The sequence below is a fragment of the Fonsecaea nubica genome, assembly GCF_001646965.1.
Source record: "Fonsecaea nubica strain CBS 269.64 chromosome Unknown Scaff100, whole genome shotgun sequence".
NCBI lineage: Eukaryota > Fungi > Ascomycota > Eurotiomycetes > Chaetothyriales > Herpotrichiellaceae > Fonsecaea > Fonsecaea nubica.
The window spans coordinates 18,556-39,506 of record NW_019173773.1 but is presented as its reverse complement, the minus strand read 5'-3'; the positions used below and the strand labels follow the sequence as shown (position 1 = coordinate 39,506).

The 20,951-nt window shown below is 52.9% G+C and overlaps 11 protein-coding genes across 11 annotated transcripts; 6 read left to right on the top strand and 5 right to left on the bottom strand.

Annotated features, from left to right (window-relative positions):
- Positions 1 to 413: 413 nt before the first annotated feature.
- On the bottom strand, positions 414 to 2,175 carry AYO20_09982 (hypothetical protein; the record flags this gene model as incomplete). The annotated part of the gene is made up of 4 exons (XM_022648247.1): positions 414 to 846; positions 942 to 992; positions 1,057 to 1,109; positions 1,183 to 2,175. The coding sequence occupies 4 exons, from the start codon at positions 2,173 to 2,175 to the stop codon at positions 414 to 416; spliced, it is 1,530 nt and encodes a 509-aa protein (XP_022495766.1).
- Positions 2,176 to 3,802: 1,627 nt separating this feature from the next.
- AYO20_09981 (hypothetical protein) lies at positions 3,803 to 4,882 on the top strand (the record flags this gene model as incomplete). The annotated part of the gene is made up of 1 exon (XM_022648246.1): positions 3,803 to 4,882. One exon carries the CDS (start codon positions 3,803 to 3,805, stop codon positions 4,880 to 4,882), a length of 1,080 nt encoding a protein of 359 aa, XP_022495765.1.
- A 363-nt stretch (positions 4,883 to 5,245) lies between these two features.
- AYO20_09980 (hypothetical protein) lies at positions 5,246 to 7,360 on the bottom strand (the record flags this gene model as incomplete). The annotated part of the gene is made up of 3 exons (XM_022648245.1): positions 5,246 to 5,376; positions 5,425 to 5,952; positions 6,001 to 7,360. The coding sequence occupies 3 exons, from the start codon at positions 7,358 to 7,360 to the stop codon at positions 5,246 to 5,248; spliced, it is 2,019 nt and encodes a 672-aa protein (XP_022495764.1).
- Positions 7,361 to 8,331: 971 nt separating this feature from the next.
- AYO20_09979 (hypothetical protein) lies at positions 8,332 to 9,252 on the bottom strand (the record flags this gene model as incomplete). Its single annotated transcript, XM_022648244.1, has 2 exons — positions 8,332 to 8,761; positions 8,837 to 9,252. The coding sequence occupies 2 exons, from the start codon at positions 9,250 to 9,252 to the stop codon at positions 8,332 to 8,334; spliced, it is 846 nt and encodes a 281-aa protein (XP_022495763.1).
- Positions 9,253 to 10,475: 1,223 nt separating this feature from the next.
- AYO20_09978 (hypothetical protein) lies at positions 10,476 to 11,272 on the top strand (the record flags this gene model as incomplete). Its single annotated transcript, XM_022648243.1, has 2 exons — positions 10,476 to 11,120; positions 11,183 to 11,272. 2 exons carry the CDS (start codon positions 10,476 to 10,478, stop codon positions 11,270 to 11,272), a joined length of 735 nt encoding a protein of 244 aa, XP_022495762.1.
- A 540-nt stretch (positions 11,273 to 11,812) lies between these two features.
- On the top strand, positions 11,813 to 13,077 carry AYO20_09977 (hypothetical protein; the record flags this gene model as incomplete). Its single annotated transcript, XM_022648242.1, has 3 exons — positions 11,813 to 12,319; positions 12,456 to 12,689; positions 12,772 to 13,077. The coding sequence occupies 3 exons, from the start codon at positions 11,813 to 11,815 to the stop codon at positions 13,075 to 13,077; spliced, it is 1,047 nt and encodes a 348-aa protein (XP_022495761.1).
- Positions 13,078 to 13,173: 96 nt separating this feature from the next.
- AYO20_09976 (hypothetical protein) lies at positions 13,174 to 14,038 on the bottom strand (the record flags this gene model as incomplete). The annotated part of the gene is made up of 2 exons (XM_022648241.1): positions 13,174 to 13,925; positions 13,990 to 14,038. The coding sequence occupies 2 exons, from the start codon at positions 14,036 to 14,038 to the stop codon at positions 13,174 to 13,176; spliced, it is 801 nt and encodes a 266-aa protein (XP_022495760.1).
- An 838-nt stretch (positions 14,039 to 14,876) lies between these two features.
- On the top strand, positions 14,877 to 15,413 carry AYO20_09975 (hypothetical protein; the record flags this gene model as incomplete). Its single annotated transcript, XM_022648240.1, has 1 exon — positions 14,877 to 15,413. The coding sequence occupies one exon, from the start codon at positions 14,877 to 14,879 to the stop codon at positions 15,411 to 15,413; it is 537 nt and encodes a 178-aa protein (XP_022495759.1).
- Positions 15,414 to 15,827: 414 nt separating this feature from the next.
- Positions 15,828 to 16,598, top strand: AYO20_09974 (hypothetical protein; the record flags this gene model as incomplete). Its single annotated transcript, XM_022648239.1, has 1 exon — positions 15,828 to 16,598. One exon carries the CDS (start codon positions 15,828 to 15,830, stop codon positions 16,596 to 16,598), a length of 771 nt encoding a protein of 256 aa, XP_022495758.1.
- A 123-nt stretch (positions 16,599 to 16,721) lies between these two features.
- AYO20_09973 (hypothetical protein) lies at positions 16,722 to 18,542 on the bottom strand (the record flags this gene model as incomplete). Its single annotated transcript, XM_022648238.1, has 1 exon — positions 16,722 to 18,542. The coding sequence occupies one exon, from the start codon at positions 18,540 to 18,542 to the stop codon at positions 16,722 to 16,724; it is 1,821 nt and encodes a 606-aa protein (XP_022495757.1).
- Positions 18,543 to 19,054: 512 nt separating this feature from the next.
- Positions 19,055 to 20,939, top strand: AYO20_09972 (hypothetical protein; the record flags this gene model as incomplete). The annotated part of the gene is made up of 4 exons (XM_022648237.1): positions 19,055 to 19,270; positions 19,329 to 19,439; positions 19,504 to 19,716; positions 19,770 to 20,939. The coding sequence occupies 4 exons, from the start codon at positions 19,055 to 19,057 to the stop codon at positions 20,937 to 20,939; spliced, it is 1,710 nt and encodes a 569-aa protein (XP_022495756.1).
- Positions 20,940 to 20,951: the final 12 nt, after the last annotated feature.

Sequence of the window (20,951 nt, the reverse complement as noted above, 5' to 3'; positions counted from 1 at the left end):
ACAAGCACTAGCCAAGTCAGGCTGGTAGCTGGAAGTTCCCAGAATATGTCAAGGACAAAAGTGAAGAAGCCTCGAAATCCTGGCTTACGGGGCAGTGGAGGAGACGGAAGAGATTGACAAGGGGCCACTCTCAGATTACTCAAGTGTAGGACTTTCCCTGGAGGACCAAGGGAGGACTAGGGTCATAACGGTCGGCAGTGGTGGATTTGAGGACGGCCGTTTAAACCATGTAGCTGAACATAGGGCCTGGGGCGTGACATAGGCCCAAGTTAAACGAGGACTAGACGTTGATAAGGCCATGCTATTGGCCACCGATAAACAAACGATGGTCTTAAAACATGAGAGACTTTCGAGAATTATAGTGGGTATCGTATATTCGTATTCTACTCCTCGTCGCCGACATGCCATCCCCTTCAAGACACTTGTGGCATTCTCCCCCACATGGTATGAGAAAAGTCCATGTTGACCGAACACTTCTCGCTCTGTGAAGACTCTTGGCTGTCTCCCGGCCTCGTCAAAGTCTTTCGCTGAACAGCCACAGCCTGTTGTGACACCGAAGGTTGCAGGGTGTAAATGGAAGTTTGCGGGAACCCGGGGATATCGCCGCGTAGCTCTGGCAAGGCGACGAAATAGTCATTGTGCATTGTCCAGCAGGCGAGATCCTCTGTGCGCCCGATAAACTGCTCCGAGAATGCATATAGGCCGGTGTCTGGGTCCCGGTAGTAGATGTCCTCGGGCTCGAACGGCCACAGAAAGCGAAAGTTGGCGCTGAAAAGCTCAGCGTATCGGTCTGCGTCGGCAGCGAACTTGTGTGGTGAGAAGATCAATCTTTCGCGGACGCCGGGCCTTTTGCACTTGTCAGTGAGAACAAGTCGTTTTTGCCCATCCACCTCGGCAAGCACCGAGTTGATGTGACTGATAGGGGAAACATAAACCCTTACCAGACGAGATAATCAATCATTGGATGATGCTTGATGTGTTCTTGACACGGGCTATAATACAGCACCAATTAGTAAAGCGCAGGGCAATGACGGCAAGGCATAGACTGTCACGAACCGTTTTAGCATAAAATGTGGCAGCTCTGGTCGTTGTTCAGCCGTCGTCACGTACTGTTGTAGGTCCGTCAGTGAGCAATGTATATGGAAAGAGAAGCCGGTTTTTTCTAGGGTCGCAAGATCGTACCTGGCACATCAGCCTCATCATCCGCAAGACGGCCATTCTTTCCGCAATACCACATCTGGGAAAAATGGTTTGGTCAACTTCGCGAAGAACCTTCCACCCATGATCCAGTGGCCCTCGAGCCTCAACAGCGTTCCAGCCACGCAGGACGGCTGTAATTGCAATATCTCCATCGAGTGCATCCTCGGGTGGTTCAAGTGGGTACAAAACCGGTGAAGCCAGCAGGTTTACCGTAGTTACCCAATCCCGGCCTCCAGCCCCCGTTTGGAGGGAGCGTATAAGTAAAGATTCAGAGAGGGGCGGAAACGGCCAAGAGTTAGGAGTTGGTTCGTTCAGGGACGTTGTTTCTCTGACATAGAGAATTTCTGACGCCTCGAAGGTTTGGGGGTCGACCGGCTCCCGGACCGAAAAGTCCAGAAGGTCGTCGTGAATGAACTCTCCCAGATGTGCGTCCTCCCCGGTAAACATTGATGAGAACCCCGCACCATCTGTTTGGGATTCAACGATGGAAGGAATAGTCGCGTCTGCTTCACCCACGCATTTGACAGGTTCTGTCTCGAAGTCCATCTTGGTCGTCTGAAACGGCTGGATTTTCCGGGGCTTTGGGGGATCAGGCTTCATCTCTTTGACGTTTGCTTGGTCTGTCATTGGCTCGGGCGAAGACGAAGTGCCCAGATATTGACCGTCTCTCACTTCGACACCCAGGGCCGTTTGGGCGATCCTGCAGATGGTCGTGAGGGCCTTTTTAATCTCGATATTTTCCGCGCCCTGACGTTTGAGCAGCTCCACGGGCTCAGAGCCCGCGGAAGCATCCAGCGACTTGACCAGGGCCTCCAGATGCGCGATATAGTTTTTCTGTTTCAAACGGGAGGCTTTTTGCGATTCCCTGTCGGCCTTTCTTTTTCTCGCAAGCCGTGCAGGGGACATCCTACTCGCTCTTGAGGTAGCAGTGCTCGTTTGGGTAGGAGGAGACACATCGTCTCCTTGTGGTTCCATGGTTCAGAGTTCGACTGATGTCTGCTGTGCCCTGGAATAAAACTAACAACTAAGATGGGTTGAAATAAGGTCGGGAGTAGAGGTGGGTTTAGGGGAGAAAGGTTCTACGACACCGAGGCAAGAAAGAAACTGACAATTTCATGAGATCTGGCCCCGAGCTTGGCGGCGGGGAGGGTTTTTCGTGGGGGGACAATGGGGAGCAAGCTGGTGGCTGCTAGTGGCACTTGTGCTTCATAAGGACAGTAGACATGTGCACAAATGGTCCTTGGGTGGCACGGGTTGCCGTTGGGTCCAAGGCTATTGGGCAAGGGTGGGCAAGGGTTGCCCTTGAACTTCCCCCCAGAATTCAGTAGAGGTGTCGGGACTAAGAATGTCCGGGGGAGGGACGCTAGAGTCAACCACCTGCCCAACCAAATATCCTGGTAGGTAATTGAGGTGCTCGCTGGACTCCATCCGCAGCTGGGGTTTGCAGCCTCTTCGCAAGATCCTCCCACTCCTCCTCAGGTAGTGGTATCCAGTAACATGATGATCTGGAAAAAGTTTCGAGATTTGACTCCGAGGTTGATTCGTGCAGATCGAAAGCCCAGGCACATCGTAAAGAGAACAAAGCTCTCCCCAGGTATTTTCTCTTCTCAACGCTCCTCGGAGGGTTGAGTGTGAGCCTGCTTTAGCAGCGCCAAAGATAAACGCGGGTGCCAATGCGAAAGGTATCTTGTGCTTGGAGGTGATCATTGGATCTGGTGTGAGACTGAGGGACGCTCGGGCCTGGAGCGCCTGCCCTAGTCACGCAGCTAGTCTTGATCATGGTCGCCAGGGCCGCCTGGACCTCATACTTACCTAGGAACCTGACGTCTTCGTAGGTACTCGCCATTCACAAGTAGATTCTAATGGGCCTGCGCTCCTTGATATCCACGCCCACCAGGACCTCACCAAACATCGTACTACCTCGAGGCAAATCCCGCCTCGCCACCTAGCTCTCCATTAATCCATTGATAAGTACGAGGTACTCGCTTCTCACACTCGCTCGCACAATAGGCGAGAATGCATGCGAAAAGAAATGGTGTGAGCCTGAACTGTCGTGCCTGGACCTTCGACCCCTGCCGAGCGACCAACCATGTACCGAGTACGAGGTACCTCGCCGTGATCGCTTTCACTAGCGAGGAGGCGGCATGCGAGAGGTACCGTGGGCCTCGGTCGATTGAACACACTCACACCTCTCAACCGCAGTCTAATTAGCGAAAGTCAAAGAGAAGGGGTTATGCCGCAGATCCCATTTGTGCGTCCCGACACGTCCTATACAAGCTCATGCGCCGAGGATACGTACTTTCAAGGCCAGAATGCATACCACCCTGTGCAAATCCTCGAGAGAGCTCAGACTTGACAGGTCATCGGCCCTAAGCTCATGTCGCCCGCTACTGAAACTTTCCCCAGGTCCCCTCCTCCTATACGTCATGACTATCCCATTCGGGTTCCTGGTGAGTGGACACGAATGTGAGATGAGAGGATGTAAGATGAACTATGTCAGCTCTCTAGATTTCCAATGTGCCTCTGGCTTCAGAAACAACAGGGGGCCCATTGTCGCCTTTGAACTAACCTCCATCTGCTACTCGACGACATACATCTCGTGATGGCACACAAGGAGAAAGAGGCCGAGGAAGAGGCCGAAGAGGAGAATAATGCTTCTCTCGAGGAACCAGAGCCAGTCACTGATGCCGACCTCAAAGCTCAAGGGGAGAAGGATACGAAGCCAGAGCACACGGAACCTAACGAAGATTCTGCACATGCTGGCCAGAAGCGCAAAGATCCACCAACAGATTCCTCCCAGTCTGAAGCAGACACCAAGGCACCACGACAAGGCACACGCAGTTCACCTCGCAACACCGAGACCACGGCCTCGCTAAAACAACTCCTCAAATTCCTTCTCTCCGGCTCAGCGATGCCCTACTGTTTCCCCGCGGACGAACTCGACGACGCCCGGAGCACGGCCAGGGAGTACAAGTCGTATTCTCTGACGTCCCCAGCAAGTTTCACGCCCTTTGAGCACCTACTTTGCGCGCACATGCTCTCTAAGCCCCTCTCCCACACTCTGGGCATGAGAAGCATCCGCACCCTGCTCAACGAACCCTTCAGCCTGACTTCGCCCGAGGCGATCATCTCGGCCGGGGAGCAGGGAGTGTGGGACGCCCTCGAAGCAGCGCGGACGCAACACCGCCAGAAGACGGCGTCGTACATCTTCCGCACCGCGGAGCTCTACAGCGACTCCGAGACCATGTTCCAGCTCGCCGAGGAGGCGAACGATGGCGGGCCGCAAGGGGTCATTGAGCACATCAAGTCCACGGTGCCCGGCCTGGCCGTCACGGGCGGCGAAATCTTCTGTCGCAGGATCCAGTGCGTGGACGGGTGGGGCGGTGCCGTGTGGCCGTACGCGGACTCAAAGGCCCTCGACGCGGTCAGAAAGGTGGGTATCCCCGTCGACGACGCAGAGCAGTTGCGGGCCATGATCGTCGACGAGGTTCACCGGAACAAACAGCTCGGAGACATGGGGTTGCACGAAAGGCAACTGAACGACGCACAGCTCGTCGAGGAGCAGGCCGACGCGCAGATCCAGGTAGCGTTGGTGGTGGCATTGGAGAGAGCGTTGGGTTGCGTGCTCGAGGGCAAAGTAGCAGAACTACAAGCAGCGGCAGCGAATGCTGTTGTTGCATAAAAGGTGACAGACAAAAATGCAAAACTTGCCTCTGATCAGCCATTTCTCAGCGTTGCCGATACTTTCGTCTATCACGCGGTACAAATGGCATACATGTGGAGAGTATATTCCCTGCCCATGCCCTATGGGACTCGTAGCTCCGTTCTGAACCGGTCAAAACTATTCGGTAATCCCCCAACTCGCGAGCGCCCCCGGCCATGAGATGAATGTCCGCTGCCAACAAAGTCCCCGATGAACCACAGATCCATAGAGCATAGCACCATTCTGCTGAGTCCTCCCAACCCCCGGGCAATGCCGCACGACCAGATAGGCCTCCTATGAGGTGATACGACAACAGTAAACCACCGACTTCGCTAGCGGTGGTCAAGACGAGAACGTTGCTTGGAGATTGGCGAAAGCAGCTGGGCCTCCATCTTCGCTAAGAACATCGATCAAAGCCTCTGTCTGCTTCCACGCCGTCTCCAGGGCAGCCGAGGGGGAGCGTCCGAGCGACACTGCCAGCTGTCAGTAAGTGATGATAAAGGTCGGCGTGAAGGGCTTACCTAGAATGGCAGAGTTGAGCTCCTCCGCGACTGTAACTCTGCCGGCAGGGTCCAAGAGATGTCCATTCACACTGCCTCTGGGGTCGTCGTATGCCACCAGACTGAAAATGTCCTGCAGTGTCTTTGCGTAATCCCCATCCTCGTCGCGGAACTCCCTATGCAGTTCTTGACCGTACAACATCGCCTCGTTGAGCAGCTGATCGTGCTGTAGAGCTCCGTCATCAGCCCGTGACTTGCCCACGCCATTAGCGCTACTGTCGCCGTTGGGCTGCTCGTCAAGTTCCATGTCTTGGGCGAAATCGTCATCTACCCCGGAGCTGTTCTCCAGTATGCCACTCGCTTTCCGTTCATGCCCAGTTGGATGTTTGGAGGTATCGAGTTCGGTCGATTTGCCAATGAGTTCAATCCATTTCCGGCATTTGAGCCGGAAAACAATGTCTGGGTTTTCTACTAGAACGGTTGGAAACTGTGCGTGAGTGATCTCTAGAGCTTGGTCGATATCCCCGGACAAGATTGCACGCCGTATCCCTATATTGGTCAGCATCAAGGTTAGTGGATAGAGAGCATCTCACTCACGTTGTCGGTGTACCGCGTCTGTGTCGTCCCGATCTCCAGGTGTCGCCACATTGGAAGGAAGGGTATTGTTCAACGATTGCTTTTCTCTTCGCATCTCCTCCGCAAACGCCTTCGCCGTTTCAACATAGCCGTCGTGAGCTAAGAAATGTGCCACCAAGTCCTGAATCAGGGTATCCTCGTCCGCTTGCGGCCGTAATGATGTGGTTTTGGCCTTCGCAATCTCTCTTGACAAATTCGCCTTTTCAGATATCATCTTATCATCAATGTCAAAGACAAAAGGCCGCTGACCGAAATTGCCTGCTAATAACACGCCCGAGTGTTTTTTCATACCAATCGTGGGGTATAATTTCGCATCCTTTTTCAGTTCCCGAAAACATATACCAAGATCCTGTCCATTCTTGGTGAAGAAAGCCTGACAGGTGTTGAAGTTGATTCCACAACCAATGACATCGCCTACGCCAAAGGTTGGGCCATAGCTTCGACCTGAATGCTCCCCGAAAAACATCTTTCCATCATCCCCGTGATATCCCCAGGATTGAGTCTCCCAGCCCGGCAAACGCTGAAGCGACGCTTCATTTGTGGAAAACCCAATAGCGATAGCTGTCTCCTTGCTCTTCTGTTTAATTTCCACCTCGAAATAGTATAGCCCACAAGCAAGTGGCATTGCATGGTCCGTTCTGACAGACGCTGCTTCAATATCGGCCTTGCTTACTGAACCACTGTATTTCAGGTCTTGCCCATCGATTATATCCAACCCTGGGTATTTATCTTGCTCGCTCCACTTAGAAGGCAACGGAGGTAACACGTCCTCTTCTTTGGGCGGATTGCTTTCAATTATGTCGTAAGTCATACCACGGTGGGAGGGTGCCAATCTTGTATTTCCAGCACTTGTGGGAAACGAGTTGAGCGTGGAAGGCCCTCCGGATGGTTGCTCACGCTCTTTCTTCACCTTAGCCTTGTGGGCCGCTTCCAACTTTGCCATGTATCGAGAATGCCTCAGGTAAGAGGGGATGAAGAAGGGATTGGGGGACATCGTGTTCATTCCGAAAGTCGCTAGATTGGCAAACTTTCGTGAATATGAGGGTAGAGGCGTGGGCTTCCGCCAGTTGTTAACTCCGAGACTGTCCTGGTCTTGCTCCGAATGTCGTCTTTGATAATGCTGTTCTGGTTGATACTGAGGAGGGTATGAGCTGCTGGGAGTCGCAGACACAAGATGGGAGAACGCTCCCGATCGAGTCGGGTGGTGGAGTGTCTGCGCCGTTGCGCCAGAGGCAACAGAAGCATATGACAAACGTCGAGGCACATTACCGCCAAACTGACTCGATCGGCTATTACTGCCTGAGCCAGTACCGTCAGTCATCGTGGTCCAGAGCGAAAGGCGTAATAATGAATGGAGATGGTCGACCGCCGCGTTCGTAGGGAGTGAGAGAAGAGAATCGGTGAAAGGTCACGCGGTAGATGGTGCGGTTGGTCGGTTGGTGGGTATGCTGGACGGTCGTTTGGTCCGGAGTGAGACGTGAGAGATTCCGCAAAAGATTCGACTCAAGGCATGTTCGTCTCCTCGGTTCACGCCCAGATTTGACGGCGGTTCAAGGTCTGTACCAGCTGGTGGCCTGTAGAAAAGGGTTGGAAGGGCATTGCGGATGTTGTTATCGTGCTGATATGGGTTCCGGGGAGGTTACTGATGCAATAATACTTGGTGCAGGTCCTATGGGGCAAGCTGTTGGGTGGCAATTGGGCAACGTAGGGGGTTTTCACTAGTTAAGCAAGTTGCGGGGGCCACTTCGACCAAAGCAGCACCAGAGCCCAATACGCCAGCATCATCATGCCTGACACCATCCAGCTTATCACACCATTTGGTAGAAGCAGCTCGGTGGTGCGAAGGACGTGTCGAACATGTACTGTTTTCATTCTTATCTATTCATACAGCTCACAGAAAGAGAAACGCCCAAATAAATGACCCTGAAACCCCTTTCATTTCTTCGAGACATGCCACAATAACCGTTGCTACGAGTTGATCCCCTGTTTCTTGTAGTACAAGTCCCCTGTAATTCATAGTATTCCGTTTTGCAGGCAGATGACAAGCACCGAAATATAACGACGAATCCGAAAACGCCATGCTGTATGGAAAATCACGTTGTAAAGGTGCCATCTTGAGCTGTACCGGCTCTAGTACAATGGCAATGCAGGAATCCAAAATATTCCCAACTTTTTGGAATGCGAGAAAGACGCAGCCCAGTTCCTGCGTACGATTTTTGCCGCATATGAAGCTGCCAAGTGATAAGACTTAGCCTTTGACGGTGAGTGGTGGTGTGTGCTTCGACCGATCAATCAACCTTGAGCAGCAATGGCTGCTGAAGGGGGTGGCATTGGTGCTGGAGAACTGGCAGCAGGCGTTGACATGAGCATAGGCTCTGCTTGGTCGCCAGCATTGCTGTCCATGGCGACGTCACTTTCGTTGGGTTTGACGTCGCTAGAACCTTGTTGTGAGACCTGGTTGGTATCGCTTGACTCTTCACCGTTGAGTATTGGTGGTCTTTCTTGCCCTCGCCACGAAGCAAGCTCCCAAACCACCCCAGTAAAACTCTTGAGAGTGAATGGCTTTTTGCTCCACTTGCGACAGGGCTTACCGGAGCGGTCGAGAGCACGAAGGCCGGCGTTGATGGCACCTTGATTAGCTTTTGGGCCCAGCTTGTGCCCAATATTGATGCCAGCTGGAGTCGAGGCCTTGACGCCACCATGATCAATGGTGCCATCTTCACTATAGGTAGTCAGTCAGCAATGTATCAAAGACAAAGGTGTAGGACCTTTTGGCACAAAGGTCGGGTATGCTTACAGTCTGGGTTTCTTTTTTGGGCCAGGCTTGCCTCGTGGTCTTGGTAGTCCATTTACCTCAGACATTTGTCCTAGACTTCTCTTTGTGCCTGCCAGCGAACCTCCTTTGCGCTTCTTCGAGCCATCACCATTCGAGGTATCGGCCGCATCAGCAGATGTGGGAGCCGGGGTTGAGGCGGCTTCGGAGGCATCTTCATTGACTTCGGGGACTTTCAGAGTGGATGTCTCCTCGACTGTAGCAGGGGGAGACGACGCTGCTGAGGCCGTCGATTGTTCCTCTGACTTGGCCGGAGGCTCCTCGAAGCGACGCAGGACTTGGGGTGACAACTTGAGTGTTAGGATCTTGGCTTGCTTTTTGTTCTTGTCTGGTTTGGCCGTAGCTGACGGTGATCGACCTGCCGTACTGGAGGAAGACATGGCCACGGACGGGTATTATCAAGGGTGTCGAGGTGGAAATGGTAGGAGTTTTCGAGCGTGAGGCAAGCTGGTTGGTATGTGTGCACTCAACGGTTCGGCTTTAGTAAGGCCCGTGCTAGTGGCAGCAGGAAGGTGGCAGAGATTATTCGCCTGCGTGCGTGAAGCTGAGGTGCTAGGTTATTATTATTGTGGTCAACTTAGTTGTGTGGTGTCGGTAAGGGTGGAATGGACTGGTGACGAGTGGTCATGGTGGGTGTGTGCAGGTTGATGGATAGAAAGGGTGATGATGAGAAGTAGAAAAAGTGAAGATGAGGTGGGCATGGGAGTTGAAGGGGATGAGACAAAGACGGTGCTGGAGCTGGACCTGGCGTGTGATTTTGTGTGTAAGTGGCCGGATCATTCTGGATGGCATGGCTTGGGATTTTTGCGTGGTTATGGGTTTGGGTTTGGGTTGGCTCAGATCAGATCTGGGGAGCGCAGAGAAAAAGTGAGAGGGCTGAAGGGGTCGTGAGGGCGCGTGTGACGGCAGAACGGGAGGCGGCGAGCAGGAGAGGGCACAGGGCGGTTTGCTGCTCACGGCACGCGAAGACGCTCTTAGAAGAGAGAAGGATGAAGCGACCAGGGTTTTTCGGTTTGGTGTTGCGAGAACCCGCATTGGGCGAACGCAGGGGGGTCATTTGAAGTTCTCGGCGTGAGCACCAGGGCGTGTCAGGCGCCGAAGCGCTTCGAATCTCACCGTCTGACAGAATCATTGATCGTCCGTCCGTGCAGCGCCCCGCCTGGCCACCAGCATTTTTAGTCAGGAGCAAAGTGCCCAGCTACGCTAACCGCCTACGGTAGCGCGGCCTTTGTCACTTTCTGTGGTCAAATCCACTCCTGCGACCTGCGGCCCTTTAGCCTTTTGCCTCCTTCTCGTAAAGGCCTCTCCTTCGCCAGTCACTTTCTGGGTCTCCTCGGTCACTTACCTCCAAGGAGCAATCCACTGAAAATCTTGGTCGCCGTATCTATCGCCTGAGGCTGGCCATCATCGATACCACTGGAATCGACTAATGTTTCCCACCTCATCGCCGAGCTGCTGCCTGTTGGGTCATCAAACAGCGACTCCTTCTCTGCCTATCTCCGCATCTTCCCCCTACGGAAATCTGCCAGGTCAGGATAACAGTGAAGGCAATTTAGGAATAAGAATGACAAGGCCTACTTTGTAAACCCCCCTGGACAACGAAATGCATCCGGCGAAAAAAAGAAAGTTGCATCAACCTGGTGGATTTCTCAATAAACCTTTTCGCTCACCGCTTCGCCCAACTAACACTCAACCTCAGCCATCTGCTCAAGGAGCCCATACCCAGGTTCCTGCTGCGGCACTTCTCTCCGATTGTCAACGATTATCCCCAGACATAAAACCAGACATTCGACCAAACTCTCGGATCACCACCACCCAGCAAAGCTCTTCTCTACTGTCCCCTGACGAGTCCGCGCTGAGAGATCTCCAGAAGCAGTACACTACATTGTCCAATAGGCTCACTCATCTGCGTCAGTCTCTTCAGACGGCAGAACACGCTCTTCAGATCGAGGGATCAAAGCAGAATGCTGAAGTGCAGTCTCTGGTTTCCCGTTGGCGGACCATCGCCCAAGATGCTGCAGATGAACTTTTCGCTGATGCCAAACAGAGGGTTGACATGATGGGAGGCGTTGTTCAGTGGCGACGACAGCTTGAGGAGGACTCGCGACTGTGGAACAATGCTGAGAGCGAGGCGTTTGCTCCGAAATCTGCGGGCGAAGTGGAGGACGACCACGGCAAAAGAGAGACAGAGGAGGCCGACCATGCAAACACTATGGATGCTGAGAGCAATATTGAATGTTCGGAAACTGTAAGTCCAAGGTTGGTTTATTTCTTTTCCCTTGTGCGCACTAATTTTGCAATTTATTGTAGTGTTTCTTCACCATGGAGATGATGCTCAACCAAATGAACGTTGATCTACAATTAATCGGCTTTGACAAGAACCAGGAATGCTGGATATGACTGAAACCGGGAGTGGGATGCAACTCATATTTGAGAATCACTGGGAGCTCTAGAACAAGAATAATTCTGCAAAGGGAGAGGCGTTCATTCTTCCTCATATGGCAACTTCGTCCTGCCTAATTCGGAAATGGTCCAATGAGGACCCCCGAACAGGCTGACAAAGCACATCTGCCTCGCATTTGCTTCTCTTGGCTCCTGAAGGTATATTCTCTCGCCAGCCAGACATCCACTTGAGGCCAGCGGTTCTATGGTGCTGGGCTCTTTTCTTGGGCCCCCCGCCAGTCGCAAGATGACTGAGTTGATCGTTCCGTGCTGAGAAATGCTAGGCCGGGCTATGGCAGGGAAGATTGTGAAGGCAATGCACGCCCAGATAAATGGAGTATCCCAGGGGTATAAGTATGTACCAAGGGCTTGAGTCAAGCAAATTCTATTTCAATCTATCACCTTTCACGCCTTTCCTCTATACTTGATAACTATCCTTGCCTGGACTCTGAGGGTTCCAGTTCCATCTCAACTCCCAAAGCCTCAGTTGTCATCAGCATGGACTCCCATACCACCCTGCTCACTGGAGGGTCGGGATTCGTCGGGGCTACAGTCCTCGATGAACTCCTCGCGCAGAATCACAACGTTGTTCTCGCAGTCCGGTCCCCCTCGTCCGCCGAGTCGCTGCTGTCCAACAATCCGTCGTGGCCGGCGTCGAAAATCGCCGTGCACGCAGTCCCAGACTTCACCGTCCCCGGGGCCTTTGACTCGGTGTTTCAAGAACATCCGGAAATCGAATACATCGTTCACGTTGCGGCGCCCATGGTCGATATGCCTGACAGCACCAGCTTCGAGGAGTCGTTCGAGAAGCCCAGTGTCCTGGGCAATCTGGGTTTGCTCCGCAGCGCCAAGTTGTACGGGAAGAACGTCAAGGCCGTGAGTGTGACGGGGAGCTTGAATGCAATCACCCTCGGCGATCAGGAGGATATCAAGAGTAGAGTTTTCGGAAACGAGGAGTGGTTGCCACTGGGCAGAGAGGCCGCGGTGGAAGCGAACAGTAACTATGTGAGTTTCCTTTTATTTTCCTTGCTGTCTTCTTCCACTGGGAATTAGTTTCGTCCGGGGTAAGGGACATTATGGAGGCGTGAATGAGCCCAGTCTCCAGCAAAACCGCTGACACCGCTGCCTTCTTTCTTTTCAGATCTCCTACTGCGTTGGCAAAAAGCTCGCAGAACAGGCCCTGTGGAAATTTGTGGAACAAGAGAAACCTGCCTTCACGGTGACCAACTTCATGCCCCCCTTGATCTTCGGCCCCATGCTGCAGAAAGTGACCGGGGTGGAGAAGATCAATTTCAGCGATGGTCTGATTTATGCCATCATGAACAGCAAGAACAGTGAGACTGGCAAAGTGCCAGCGACCGCGTTCCCAGGTTGTGTGAGTCCTCTCCTCCTTACCCACGAATACCATTGAATCGGTCCCTTTGGAGGAATCAACACTGACCCAGGTTTGGACATAGATCGATGTCCGCGATCTCGCCAAAATCCAAATTCGTGCTCTCACGAATCCTGGGGCAGCAAATAAGCGGTTTGTGGTGGGCCATCCTATGATCTTCAATCAGATTGCCGATGCGCTGCGGAAGGAGTCTGCATTGAATATCTCGGATCGAATCGGTGAGGATAATGATGAGGGTTCGTCTTTGACACTCCCGAGGCTCGATACGAGGGATGTAGATGAAGTGTTCAAGTTCGAGTGGACAGCCTTGGAAGTGACTGTGCGGGACACTGCGGCTGCGTTACTCAAGATTGAGGCGCGTGGGGCTTGAGAGTCTTGCTGCATCTTGGAGGTGTGGTCGCCGATAGCTGAGAGAATCTTGCAACGGAAAGATGGTGCTTTCCATGCGTAATCAGATAGACAGTATTCACCTCATGACTGGAGGACGGCTTTCCTTATTCCACACCACTCTGCTTTTAACCCATTCCACAGCCTCCTTCACTCCTGTCCCTGTCAACGCACTCACTGGTAGAACACGACTGTCTCGGACCATGCCTCCCTTCTCGCCTTCAAACACTTTCTTCACAAAGCCTTCCTTGATCCTGACAACTTCGAGGCAATCTTCCCTGTCCTGTTTGTTGGCCAAAATCAAGATAGGAATTCCGGCCGTATCGTCATTTTCGAGTACACTTTCTAGAACAGCCCGGCATTCGTCCAATCGACCTTGAGATAGTCCAGAAGCGAAAAATCCTGGTGTTATGGGCGTCATCGGGGTCCATGGAGTCTGTGGTTCATCTTCATCACCACCCTTGCCAATATAGCTCTTCTTGCGCCCATGCCACCCAGGGGTCTTGGGTGCCTCGTCGATCTCTCCGTTCCCTACGTCGGTACTGTCCACGACAAACACAACCGCATGCGCGCTTTTATAATAGCTTGTCCATAACTTCCTCAAACTCATTTGTCCGCCAACATCCCAGATCTTCAAGTACATCTCTGGCAGGTCAATCGTTGCAACATTTTGGCCCACAGTGGGCACCGTGTTGCCTGCGGTGTCTGAGGCAGGGGCATCGCCTGTCTGACCAGCGACAGGGTCTGCGGTGGTGTTGTAAAGGGCTTTTATTTGTGAGAGAAGGGTGGTCTTGCCGGCATTGTCAAGGCCCAGTAGGATGATGGAGTACTCTAATTACCGCGGGGGTCAGGTCAGCCTCGTGGATAAGACGCAGCTGTCGTTGGCGGGGCTTACCGGGCTTGCTGGTCGCATAGAGGTACAGGGAGCGAGCCAGGTGATACATGTTGCGCAAATCACGAAAGCGAAGAACAAAAGCTATTGAGAGCGTAGTCAAAGAACGAGACAATGGAATCTTTGGCCCGACGGCGATTCTGCCACGTGTATCATTATTGCAATGTCTCGTGCTCCCCGAGCTGCACCTTCTTCAGCACGACGGAAGGGGAGCCAAAGGCATTTCAATAGAACAAAAACACGATAGAGAAAGAGAGTGTGTTCGGACTTTCCGTTTGCCTCAGCTTTATGATATTGTATCAATGCTGGATGGCAACCGGCTTTAGAGAAGATGAGGCGGACGACCCCGAGAATATACATTTCTGTCTGACAACAATTTTCTATGGTAATAGGTGACATCATGACAAGTCAGACAAATGATTTCCCTGGGTGGACTCGTCGACATCCCTTGCTTCCCTTCGCAAAGTTCGATCCAATCAACCCCCATTTCTCACCATTTGGACAACCCATGTTGCAGCACTGGAGCACTCGCTTGGGACTCTTCATCTCGCATTAGTGATGCCAGGGATTTCTCTGAGTATTGGCTGGAATGGACCCCTCCAGCCAGTGGCAACAACTCCATCTCTACGCGATTGGCTATCGACACAGCCCATATGCAGACCTTTGGATCGGCGGCGCAGTCAGTTCGCACAACGGTGTGTTGTGCAGTCATGAGCCCGCGCAGGGGTGTGAGGCTGCAGAATTGATACAAGCGTTTCGTTTCGGTGAATATCATTAAAGGCTTGCCCAGTTGCGAGCTCCTCATCGATGCTCTCTTTATGTGCACATTTGGCCCAGCCTTAGCAAGAGGTTCACGCTTCATCAGACACATTGGGTGAGTTCTCACGACGATGGACGACTACGACTTTATGCAGCATTACACAACATGGCCAGTTGACGCTCCCGACGCGATCACCTGGATGACAGCCACGCACGACAATGAAAAAACACCACTCGGAAGCCTCCTCTTCAGCACGTCGGAATCGCTAGGGCCACCTTCCACTCCACCTTCATGGGACTCTGGATATGGGAGCATGGAACCCGCAGATCTGCCTTCGGTTCTAATTGAGTTACAGCCGGAGGAAACCCAAGTAACATCCCCTGCACCTGAGCCTTCTCCGCCGGGCATCAGAAATACCAAGCCCCAAAATGCCAAAACGAAACCGAGATATGTTTGTCCTGTTCCAAGCTGTCGACGTGAATATGTTCGCAAGTCCTACTATGACAGTCACATAAAGTCAAAACACCCCGACTATAAATTGATTGTCGAGACAGATCCAACATTCCCGCAGTCTCTCGATGCTGAGCCCAAGAAAGATTCGCCAGACCAGAGGGATTTGGGCACAGAATACTCTACTCCTGAAGAGCATTCTCCAAAGCCACCGTAAGTAAAGTTCGACGTGGATATTGGAATGGAGATAAGCTAATAAGCCCTTACTGAAAGCGTTGATGAGTGGCTTGAAGAGGTTCAAAACTGCGGTGGAGACACAGTCCCTTTGAGTCAAGGACAGTGGCCAACAGCCGCTTTACACCAGTCTATCATTCCTACCCCCAGCCAACTAACCTCGTCCCTTACTCGTTCCTGCACGTACTCCTCGAGTTCGCCATGGTTCGAATCGGATGGAGAGGCGTCTTTTGTGGCCGACGATAATTCTGTCACTTTGGCGAGTTTCAGTGATGTATCTATCTCAGGAGCGCGGTTGGCATCGCTTGCTTCGCGGCTCGTCACGCTTTACCTTGGACAGATACCTGGGCCTCGAGATGGTGGTGAGACTTCCTCGCAGACAAGTCCTAGCTCGAGCATGTCTAGCCAAGCGAACGGAAATGCTCCTTTAAGCTCTGTCACAACGTCTCCGTCAATTGAGAGATCTCCACGGAAGAGACCGCGCCCTAATGACAAAGAGGACGAGTCAAGAGACAGAAAAGTCCCTAGAACTTCCGACGTCTCGCCGACTAGCACAGATTCGAGACTCCTCGCCTGCCCGTATTCGAAATTTGACCCAGCCCGGTATTCAGAACGCAATGAGCACGAACAGAACTATCGAGGGTGCTCAAGCTGTTTTCTCAAAGACATTCCACGCTTGAAGCAGCATTTATATCGTGTCCATCGGCGACCTGAGCATCACTGCCCGACCTGCTTCTCATCTTTTGACTCGAAAGTCGTCTTGGACGCCCACATTGTCGAGAGATCTTGTCGGCAGCGCGTCTCTCCCTTTGAAGAGAAGATGACCCAAGATCAACTGATGGCGATCAAAAGGCGCGAAATAGGCCGAAAGCGCTCCGAAGCATGGTTTGGCATCTACAAAATCTTGTTTCCGAACTCGCCGTTGCCACTTGATCCGTATGTCGACAGCATGCAAGCGGCTGCGGTGCAGAACTTTATTGCTTTTTTTGAACGCGAAGGGCGAGTGGTATTAGCGTCGGAGATCAATCAACGCATGTTTGGCGTGGCCACTACGCCTGCAGAGCAGGACTTCGTCGACAGGGTCCTCACGGAGTCGATAAATGTGCTGCTTCAGCGACTTGATTCGCGATTCAGACAACCATCGTTATTTGATACTACAGATGTGTAATTTTGAACAAATGGGATTTCAAGATCCCTACCACCCTCTCTTTTCCCGACGAGCCGAACTATAGATGGCTTTCTAGATACATCCGGCCATTCCATTCAAGGGCAATGGCCCTTTAGTACCATATCACGCAAGGACAATGTCCATCTTCATCTCCCTCAAAACATCCTGCCACTGTATATCCACGTCTGCGCTCCCTCGATCATCCGCAAACTTCCGTCTCCGCCACAACTCCCTCGCAATGTCCTTTGAAATCTCCAGGTTCATGAACCCATGCCTCCTCTTCAGCTGATACCAGCTGAGCATTCTCTCCTGCATCTCCTCGCTCAAGCACTCACACGCCACGATGAACGGCGGCCAAACCAACGTGCAGCCTATGCTGTCGCCCCCGAGGCTTTCAATGTCTTCCAGATGCGTGACGGCTTGCGAAACCATAGTCTGGATGCACGCGGCCTGCGGGGAGAGGCGGCGGACGGTGCGGAGAAAGTAGATGAGCGAGGCGTAGTAGAAGACGTAGGCGTGGTGCAAGGTTAGAAATTGAGCGAGGGGTGGAAGGCCTGAGAGGTCCAGATTCGACGGCGTCTGCGCGTACAGTTGGGTTTCCAGATCGTCCAGCATCGCGGCCGTTGGCGGTTCGGAAGCTGTGGTTGAAATGCGGTTGGTCAGGCTGTTCATCACGACGATGTGTTTCAGGATCGGACGGGTGAGCCCGAAGAATCGATCAAGGACGTAGTTCCGCTCGTCGCCCAGGAAACTTTCGGATTCGACGTCGATGGTGGACGGGAGATTGATATTACACAGCGCCGCAATGGCGAGATAACCTTGGTAGACCATGGAGGAAGACTTGTCGCGATCCCACTCGCTGTTTTCTATGGTGGACAGCCACGAGGCGCCACCTTGTAGATGGGTGCGCCATTCGCCCGCGCGGCCGGTGATCATGTCCATTGCCGAGAACATGGTGATAGTCGCGAGAATGGAGCCCCGGTGTAGGTGGACCTGGCCGAGATTTTGGTCGTTGTCCTTGAGGTTCACGAGGCTATGGCGCAGGTGCATGATTGCTAGGTTGTAATGCTTCATCGCCAAGGTAAGGTTTCTGCTATCCCCATGGAGAAGCTGGCCACGGCTGAAGGCCGAGGTGGCACATAGCGCGTGGAAAAGTGCAATCTGTCCGTTCGATTGGTTTGATGGCGACGATAGGCCCGCGAGAGCCATGGGCGTGAAGACGCTGCGGAATGGGTTGTCCGGCCGGTCGACGGGGACGAGGTGCCAGCAGACGAAGTTTGTCCAGTGGTGGATGAGATCTCGTTGTTCAGCCGGGCGCGGTAGAAGGTCGAGGTGGCGTATTGTAAGCGGTAAAGCAGGACTCGAAGGCCATTGTGTGGGCGTGTCCAGAGTGTCCGCTGAGCCTTGAAGATAGGTTGTGGAAGGAGAGATGATGGTTTCTATCAATTCGTCGCCCTGGTCATCGACATCCTCTTCCGAGAGATCTGTTGGCAAGGCCGAATCTCGTCTTCCGCAAATTGGAAGTGTCTGTAAGTCTGGATCAAAAGATGGTTCAAGCTGTTCTGCCTCGGTTGTTTGTAGCGAAAAGACTGAGAATGGGCCTGACGACACGTATCCTTCTCCGGGCGAGAGACCTTCTATGACCTCCAAAGCCTCATTGACATCGACTCGCATGAAATTCGACGCATCATCATAGACAGCGGGCGTGCCGATGACGCGCCGGATGTTCTGCTCGCGCTCTTGACTGTTCGGGTCGATCCAGACGAGCTTGATGCCGTATCCTTGACATTGGAATCCACCCTTGATACATCGCGCACAATGGGGTCTTGCTTCGTCACACTTCACATGTCTATCACGGCATGTCCAGCAACCTGAGAATGTCTTCGTGTGCTTGACGGCTTCTCGAGCCTTGGTTGCTTTGCGCGCTGTGTGAGTTGGTTTCATCCGAGATGGCACATGGCGTGGCCGGGGTGCATGGTAATCGTGGACCAGGAGGGTAGTGGTTCAGTTACATTGAAAGCCTTATTCGAATCTCCTGGTTTGATAAGTAGATAAGCAATGATCCTCAGCAAAGATCCCAAGACACCCAGGCAGCCAGGGTTTGACATGAAAAGATGAGGGCACATGTCCGCTCTGCGATAAAGAGGGGAACCGCCTCCTCCGGGACTGGAGAATCATGTTTTTCCGAGATTCTTCCGTTCTGCAAGAATAAGCTGATCTGATTGGACAGGCGCCCGGCTCACAAAAACCCTCTTCCGTGCATATCCCAAATACGGAGTACTCGGTAGTGATTCCTCCATCGCGCCTCCACCATCCGCTGGTCCCTCGCCGGCCTCTTGGCTGCTCAGCCTCGCAAGGCGTTTCGCTTCTCCGCCTTCTCCAGCAACACGACATGGTCACACACTCATTCCTCCTTTGATCCCTCAGTGTCCTGATGCCTGATCTGCGCTGGATCGATGTCGGTCCGTATTCAGTTTGATCAACCCGACCACAGGTGCTATACAAATCTCGACTTCGTCTCGGGCATTGTCATCCTCATCCTACCCAACGATGCCACTATCTCAGCAGTCACGGTCAAGCTCGAGGGCGAGAGCCGAACTCGGCTTGCCGTGCCCAAATTCCCCAACAGCGAGCGTACGGACAAGAAGAGATCGGAGCTAGAGTTGCACAAGGTTGGTGAGAAGAATCGCTCCCGTCTACAGCAGCTTTTGCTCACACACCAGGCTCCAGCTTCTGTATAAAGTCATAACCGTCTTTCCAACACCCGAGCTTCCAGAAAGAAGTAGCGGTGCGGCGTACACCCTCCTCGCCGGTCAATACCACTACCCGTTTAGGTTCAAGGTTAGATCTCTCCAGCAATTGACCTGGGAGTTTGACGGTGACTGCGGCTAACTGGTCTGGACAGTTCCCATTCAACAACGACTGCCAGAAGAACCCGAGTCCCCTTAAAGATATCAAACTCGGCCATGTGAATGTCCAGTTTGCACCGGACACCACAAGACACGTAAAGAAGACGTTGCCGCCCTCACTGAGTGGCTTCCCTGGCGAGGCGGAAATAAGATACTATGTGAAGGCGACAGTCGTCCGCCCCAAGTTCTTTCAAGAGAACATCAGAGCAGTATGCTATCCACAATATGGCTTGTCCTAAGACACTTCTAATGCATGACAAAGATTGCCGATATCAACTTTCTACCTATCGAGCCTCCTCGACCTCCCAATCGTCATGAGGAGACCTTTGCACGGCGGAAGAGACAGTTTCAGAGATACCCAGCTGAGTCGCAGAAAAAGATGGCTGGCCTTTTCAGCAGGAAATCTTCGACTCCCACATCCGCTGAGGAGGAGCCTCCCGCTTTTCAGGTTGACGCCCGCCTTCCAAGTCCCGCCATCATCACATGCAATGAACCACTGCCGTTGCGCATATTGGTCGAGAAGCTCAATGATAGTTCGGCGACCGCGTATCTAAAGATGCTACAAATTGAGTTGACAGGGTACACACAAGTCAGAGCCCTTGATCTGGAAAGGACTGAAATCACAAAATGGCCATTGATGTCACAGGCGAACATGAACATGCCCCTCGGAAACCCTACCGAGAAAAGCCGCAAAGAGTGGAAACTCCCCTCTCGATTATGGGAGGACCTTCCTCTCCCCAACACTGTATGCCCTACGTTCGATACCTGCAACATCTCTCGACGGTATGAACTAGAGGTCACCGTGGGTTTGGCACATGCCATGGCGAGTGGCATACGACCAGAACTTATGGTCCTTCCTTTGCGTCTGCCAGTCTTGGTGTACTCGGGCATCGCGCCTCCTCCGAAGCTGCTGCAGGCTATGGCCAACAATCCCCGTCCCCAACCTTCTCCTTTGCATCTGGCGCCCCCAAGACCGACCGAGATCAATGGGATGTCTTCACAACCGACCACTCCATTAGAGACGCCGACAACTCCGTTGTCCGAGATCAACTCGTACCCGGCTCCAGTGGGCTCTTACAACCTGCATGAACAATCAGATATTCCGGACGATGCTCCACCCAGCTATGAAGACGCGATGGCTGAGGATATCGCGCCCGTGGATGGCCCTAGGAGGGATTACCAGGTACCAGCTCAACCCACAGCTCAGCGGCCTCCCTTCAATCCCGACGCAAAAGGTAGTGGTCTCGGTCGACGAGTCAGCGAGCGCCTGTTTTCTGGCGGTGAACCAGTCACTCCCACTAGGACAACTTCGATAGGAAGCACTGTGCCAGGCTCGACTATAGCCGAGGACGAAGATCTTGGATCACCTTCAGGGGAGAGCTCCAGCCGAATGTCTGCCTGGAGGCGGAGTTTCAGTGGGCAGAAGGAATAAAAGCAAATCTTG